Source organism: Buteo buteo, chromosome 21, assembly GCF_964188355.1.
Source record: "Buteo buteo chromosome 21, bButBut1.hap1.1, whole genome shotgun sequence".
Taxonomy (NCBI): domain Eukaryota; kingdom Metazoa; phylum Chordata; class Aves; order Accipitriformes; family Accipitridae; genus Buteo; species Buteo buteo.
In genome coordinates, this window is record NC_134191.1 from 8054844 (window position 1) to 8062140 (window position 7297).

General features: G+C 40.6%; 1 protein-coding gene across 24 annotated transcripts in view; it reads left to right on the forward strand.

Annotated features, from left to right (window-relative positions):
- The window catches only part of MAGI1 (membrane associated guanylate kinase, WW and PDZ domain containing 1), a 357068-nt gene extending 352104 nt beyond the window's left edge, over window positions 1-4964 (forward strand). For 21 of the 24 annotated variants that reach the window (XM_075053323.1, XM_075053322.1, XM_075053324.1 and 18 more), the window contains one exon: window positions 2068-4964. In XM_075053323.1, coding sequence (XP_074909424.1) covers window positions 2068-2774 — 707 coding nt within the window. In that variant the 3' untranslated portion in view covers window positions 2775-4964. Of the gene's footprint in view, window positions 1-397; window positions 487-2067 lie in introns of all 24 variants that reach the window. The other 3 variants (XM_075053339.1, XM_075053345.1, XM_075053338.1) reach the window with 1 other exon arrangement.
- Window positions 4965-7297: the final 2333 nt, after the last annotated feature.

The following is a 7297-nucleotide window of genomic DNA, read 5'->3' on the forward strand; positions in this document are numbered from 1 at the left end:
TATGAGGCTGTATATTTTTGTAATGAGTTTTGTACTTATTTTTAATGTTGTGGTCTCTGGTGGACTTTATTTTTCGTTGTTGTTTGATTGTTAATGTTTTTCTATGACATTCTGTGTCGCTGTTTCAGCTGTCTTTTAGAATGGATGCTCTCGTTGTCTGGGTTATTGAATCACCTCTTAGATGTCTCTTTATGTCACGATAATAACAACGCTGTCTTTGCAGCCTTATATTTGGGTGAAGCCTAGACAATCTGACTGGAAAAATAAACTTTCTTTATTCTAAGATAAAATATGAAGATTTTTCTTTCTTTCATCTTTATTATAGGGAATCTAAATTTTCTACTTTTCTCTTTCTCTTTCTCTTACTTTTCTTGGTGCTGGGCTCTTCCTTCCTCAGCGATGATACCTCCTAATATCGCTGCATGTATGAGAAATGACAAGCTCGGGGAGTCTTGCTTCTACCTTATGGGCCATAATCAAACTACGGTTTGTAGCTAAAATCAATATTAGGTGTTTTTGTGCTGTGGCCTAATTCCCTCACATTGCTTTCCGCTTCGCTATATTTTATATGTACAGCAATTCATTCCGAGCACCCTGCGTCCCCTGAATTCTAAGTACATCACAGGACACGTTTAAACCTCGCTTGTACCTTGTGCGATAGCCAGGTTGCCGCAAGCCACGTGCTTACAGCTATGGAAAAGCGGTGTGGTCCCCAGCTGCTGCCTGAAAAAGCTAATAAGCAAAAATGCACACACGTGAGTCGCAACACGGGTTTCACCTGGAAATCACAAAAATCGTGGCCCATGCACACACCGACCCTCCCAAGCTAAGGAATGGACATGCCATCAAATGGGAGATGCTTTGTGTGATGGCAGGAGGAATGAGCATGTAGAGTGTTTGGCTTGGGGGAGGGAAGACAAAAAGGAGAAAAACAGAAAAAAAATCTGTCCCCACAAGTGTTTGTGAGGGTTTTCAGTCGTTGCCATCAGGACGCTCCACCTCGAGGTGGGTGTCGCGGTGCGAGCGGCAGGAAGCCTGCAGGAAGCGTAGCTAACGCCAGCGAGCTGCCATGCAGAAGTTACTTTAAAAAAGAAAACAATAAGCAAATAAAAGCACCGCTCGCATTAAGTCAGCGCAGCTACTTTAATGTTTGCCGTGTCTATAATGAATCATTCATAAACATCCGTTACAAATGATGGGAGTAATTGTAGCTTAGCTACAGCGCAGGGCTGGTTTTTAGTTTTGGGGTTGGTTTTTTCCTTCTGCTTTGCAGTTTGTCTCGCAGATGTAGCTCAGCTGTATTTTACCTGAAATACTATATTAAAAACAATGAACCGGAGATTAGGTTTTAATCAAGGCCATCCTACATATTACAATATCTTTCCATTGCTTTGATATGAAAAAACCATAACTTCTGTCATCGTTGTTCAAATCATTGTGGCAAAACCAAAATCTACCCTAGGACTTTTCGTAACATGGTAGAACTAAGTGAGATTAAGTAATGTCTTAAATGAGATGGAAATTGCATGATTACAGTCTAATTCTCACACCTTCAAAATGTTATATTACGAGATGAAAACTTAATAATCAATTCTATTTTCTGTACATTTTCTGCTATTTGAAACAAGGCCTCCCACACCTGGAAGGCAGTTCTTTCAAAAGACTTAAAAGAAAAAAATCGTTTCCTAAAGGCCCTCTTATTGGAAACCATTAAAAAAACAGCCAACATCCGAACTTACAATTTTTTTTTTTCCCCACTGGAAAGAAAGTAGTGTAACCGAAACGTTACGAATTGGGCTTGGGGACAATGTAAAATGCCCCATGGCCAGAAGAGCATAAAGATGATATCAGCTTGGACCAAAACACGGCTAACGAACAGAGCAGCACCAGTACTAACCTGTAACTCTCGTTGTTCGCAGTTAAATTAACAAAAGCTTCGGTTAGCCTTCGCTGACTGCTTTAACAGTTGTTTGTTTTTGTCACTAATGAAGTCTGAAGAGTGATAAGTGGTGTCACGGCGCCGCGGAAAGCATCGGTACCAAATGCTTTGCTGTTATTTTCTTTCAGACCCCAGCAGTGACAGGAACAGTCCCGCCACAGGTTCACAAAATGTATCGGAAATGAAACCCGTGCCATCCGACCGACGGCAGCACCCATCATCGGAGTCCAGTTATCCACCAGACCTTCACAAATCATCACAACATGGGGACAAGCGGACTTACCTTAGAGACCTAAAAGGCAGCAGAGAGTTTAGCAGACATCCCAACGAACACCACACTTGGAATGGGACTTCTAAAACCAACGACCACGTGCCAGGCAGGAGGACGGAGAGGTCGCCGGAGAGGAGGCACGAGAGGCAGCCGGAGAGGGCGGTGGTGAACGGGCAGAAGAGGAGGTCTCCCGAAAAGCGGAGGGAAGGCACGAGGAGCGCTGACAACACTTTGGAGAGGCGGGAGCGACACGAGAGGAGGCGAGACCGAGACCTCTCCCCCGAGAGGCGCAGAGAGCGGTCGCCCGGCCGCCGCCGGCGCTCGCTGGAGAGACTGACGGAGCCGAGGAGGTCGCCCGAGCGGAGAAGAGAGAGCTCCCTCGACCGGCGGGCCAAGTCGTCCGACCGGCGGAGGGAGAGGTCGCCCGACAGACGGCTCAGGGAGGAGCGACTCGGCCACCGGGAGAGGGAAGAGCCCGGTTGGAAGCACGAGCCGAGCCGCCGGCACCCGCCCGAGCAGCGCAGGCGGCCGTACAAGGAGTGCAGCACCGACCTCAGCATCTGAGGGGGCTCCTCCGGAGTCCCCCGTCGCCTTCCCCACGCCACGGGAGCGGAGGAAAGAGCGCGGGAGCTTGAAACCATCCGGCTTTCGCAGGCGAGGAGGCATCCGGCACCTGCTGATCCTACAAACCTTTTATGCAGATGAAATCTTATAACAAAAAAAAAAAAAAGGAAAAAAAAAAAGTGTTGTGCCTGATGTATAATATTAAAGAAAGTATTTTTCAGTGTATTCTTTTTTTTTTAATTACTTGCCAAATGTTGGTCCTAAAGGATTATAAAATTTTGTTTCTACATTCTTTGTAGATTTCTTAAGAATAATTCCTTTATTGGGCTACTTTCCCCCCTCCCCTATATAGTAAATGGGGGTAGCCAGTAATATAATATAATATAGGCAAAGGATTTTATGACCAAGTTTGAATAATTTGATCCAGACTGTTCTCTAGTGACTCACTGCTACACTGTATGTAGAAAATTTTTTAAGGGTTGGGGGTGGGGAAGGAAGAAAATTGTTCATCTCAGTAGGAATGGAGCGCTCCTGCTGAAGGAATTAAAAAAGAAAGAGACAAATGTTCCTAAAATTGCAAGAACTGTTTGAAGAGACTACTGTTTCAATGAAGGATATTTATAATAATAATAAATAATAAAAAAAAAAACCAACACAAACCCACACAGCACAAGATGATTTACGATAAGGAATTTCTAGTTTGTTCCGTGAACAGTTTATACTTTCAGGCCCCCTCTACAGGATGCGCAAAGACAGAAAGACTGGTAACCACCATGCCTGTGTCACACACTAACATAGACTGTTGATCTCTCATTAGCCTCAGCAACATTTAACGATATTTCATTAAGGCAGCCGCCGCAGCCCTACTCATCTTCTAGATGTATATGGACAGCAACCCAAGCATGCATGGTATTGTTTGTCTGCTTTGAAGCAAGGGAAGGGATCGGGATCCTGGGACAAGGCACAATGCGGTGGGAGCAAAGTTCTCCCTCTCGGAGTAGGTGTATTCCTTCTGCTCAGGCAAAACCAGTGGGCTCTTCTTATTTTGCCAAATTCCAAAAGCTGTCTCTTCTTCTCGCTCTGTATTTAAGTTTTTTATTTTACTGGTTCATCCTTACTGAGACAAAAGGAGTGCACTTGCTGGGGGAAAAAAAAAAAAAAAAGGAAAAAAACGAAAAAAAAATGTATCAGAGGAAACACACGGGCAAAAAGAGGCAATCAGTGGGACAACCTGGTTGTAGAAGCCTATCCATGCTGGTTAAATGCTGTAAATCTGAATCTAAGAACAGCAGCAAAAGGGAAACCTGCAAGTTTCTAAGTTGTATTTTTAAATTTGCAAGTTGTGTGGTAAGTCTGCTGTAGTATTGGTATAAGATTTTAATGGATTACTGCCTAGCTGAGCCAAAATGTTTGCCGTTACTGTTGGACCACTAAAGTAAACTGCTGCTTTTTACAGTGCATTGGTGTGTACATGTATACTGTTTCACATTTTCCATATGAACACAAAAACATTGCAAGTCTATCACTGTTGTTGCCATGGTACTGTAAAAACAAAACCAAGAAAGAAGATGGCCGATCATTGTGTGTACAGTTTAAATTGTAATTAATAGAGCCTGTTGGAAAAAAAACAAAACTGTTGCCTTTTTCTTGTATAAAAGAGGATTTATGACAAAATTTAGCTGTGAGGAATGTGATTAAGTGTTTATATTTCTGAAAATGGAACAAATTGATTCAGGGGATATATTTTAATGTAAACTGAATCAGGTATGTAAAGCTGTTTTAAAATGGGAGACTGTATAAGTAATTCTAAAGCTTTTGTTGGTTTGAATATCATTTCTTTCTTCATGGTGGGCCTGCTTATGTATTATTAAGCACTTGTATGCAGTCTATGTTCTTCAATCATCATTTCTTGCAATGTGCTATAGACATAATGCTCTTTTCTGTGTTGATGAAAAGCAGTATGTGGGCCAATCTTTTTTATAAAACACTATGCATATATAAATACTACATTGTTCATAGCTTTATTTGACTTATTGGGTTTATACATAACACTAGTATGAGTAGATGTGGACTTACCCAGTACGAGCTTCTTTCCTTGGAACAGACACTATGTATATGATGTAGCAACAAAGAAGGAGAAAGTCTGTGAATGCTATTTTTATTATCAAATAAAGTTTTCCATACAAAGCATACATATGAGTGTAGTGATAAGATAAAGGAGGAACCACAGATTAATGTTATTTACTCATCCCTGTCTAAATTAGTAAACTGTAGGTTAGAGTCTCCAAGGGCCATCCATTAAATATGTGTTAATCATCCATTAAATATATATTAATCATTTAACAAGCCTTAAAGCAAAGGTTCCCAGTTTTCCAGTATAAAATTTTCTTCCCCAAAATAATCAGAAGCTAAGGGTTTAGGTGAAGCAGGGTTTGTTACTACATCTGAGGTTTGTATCACTGGTCATAACACATCAGCACGTGCAAGCGTAAAATCAAGACAAGGCAGCAACTATTCTATTGCTGTTGAGACTGTTGGTGCCATATATATATATATGTTTATATGTGTGTGTATATATATACACATATACACATATCACCAAGACTGTATGTCTCCCATTTCTTAGATCTTAAAATGTGTAAAGACTGTTAAGACTTCAAAACTGTTTACTTCACATAGATTTTTAAAATAACTTTTAAATATTGTGTAGTTTATCAGGCCCCACTCATACGTTTTCCTCTGATACTTCAGCTAACCTGCTGGCAGTCCAGGCAGCTTGAGAGAATCGCCGGTGAATGGTTTGTATTTCCAATCACAGCATCTGCAAAGGGATTTGTCTGATGCAGCCTGAGTCTTTAGGGGTATGGATGGGTCACTGAGAAAGTGTTGGGATATTTTAAGTGTGATTGTTTTATGATGTTCAATGCCTTTTTACTCTGAAATTATATTGTAATGGTATGCATTGGTTCTGAATTTGTATCTTCTGCTGTTACTACTGGTTTTCCTCTCCATGTTATAGCATAGTTTAAATGATCTTAGAGAGCTGATTAGGCGAGTCTCAAGCTTTTGAAGTGTGTCTTTGAAGCGTTGAGTCTCAAGCTAAAGAAGATATTGCATAGTTAATAACTAAATTTTACAGAAACTTTTAATTTAAAAAACACTGCAAGTTAACAAAAAAAAAAAAAGTTACTCAAAATGCCTTGTTAGTGGTGGCATCCTTTCTACTGCTTCCAAACCCACTGAGAGCTGGAACTCTGCTCTAAAGCATGAGCATTGCAACTCCATATTCCATGGTGCAGCCTTATTCACTTTAATTAATTCCAGTCTTACTTCTGACCATAAAATATTTTTCAAACCTTCTAAAAATGAAAAGAAACCCCTTTTTTAGATTGTAACTTGGCTCGTGTTTTGTCAAACAATGTTCTACAGCTATGAAGCTGCCAAAAAGATGAATTAGAGTGTGTTTCTGATGAAGAACTGAAAAGTTTATGAAGTGGCAAGTGAAAAAGCTCTGCAAATTGATATCATTAGGTTTTGGGTTTGTTTTGGTTTTGAGTTTTACATCTTTTTTTATCAGTGTTACGTGGTCAGGATCCCGTGCCATCAGTGTGCTCAGTCATGTCATGTCATTTGTGTAAGCGTTGATTATACCTGATGGTGAAACTTGTTGACTGCAGAGGGGCTGTTCAACCAACATGGAGAATTACGTGGATTTTGAGCTTTCTGGTCAGAGTCGCGAGTAACTTCTAGGTTAGCCGAGCTACGTTTGCTGCCTTTATGCACTTTTACTCAATTCACTCCCTCTTGAATATTCATTCCTTGGCATTCGAGCCAGTGTTTTATTTAATAGTGATCTTGTGTTAAACCCATCTGCTGTACTATGCTTGTTTTATCACCGGAGTAGTAATTATAGATACTGTTCTCCTCCTCACTTTGATACCTTTTGTTACAACAGGCTTTCAGCTCTGTCTCTTGGCTGACTGTTCTGCTAAAGAACATTATAAATGGTTCATAATATGTTCAGTTTATTTGGCTCTCGTAAATAGTACCAGGAAAAGATGTCATTTATGACCCACTGCTGCCATCTGTAAATGTGTGCCTGTTAGGCCTTTGGGATTGTATTTTCTTAAGATTTATTTTTAAAAATCGAAGAGTAGGAACTAAAAAAAGTATCCCAATTTACTTAGCAGTTGTTGTAAATCGCGTGAATCTTGAGATTATGCCAGTTTCTGGTTTGGATGCGAAGCTAATCCATCAGCATTTCTTCCTGGGTATATAATGAAGAGGCAGTAAAGTGTCATACAGATGGAAAATTGTAGGGTTTCAGGACAGAGAGGAGTATAAAATATGTGCTGCCACAAGGGCTGCTGCTTAATGCACATAGAAATTCAGTGGTTGGGATTGACCACAATATGACAAGCTGCCACACAAACACAAACTTCAAGTCAGAGATTGCTTTGCAGAATTCAAGGCATTTGTATTTCTTTTTCCTTGCTGCCTTTATCACCATGAACTCACAGCAA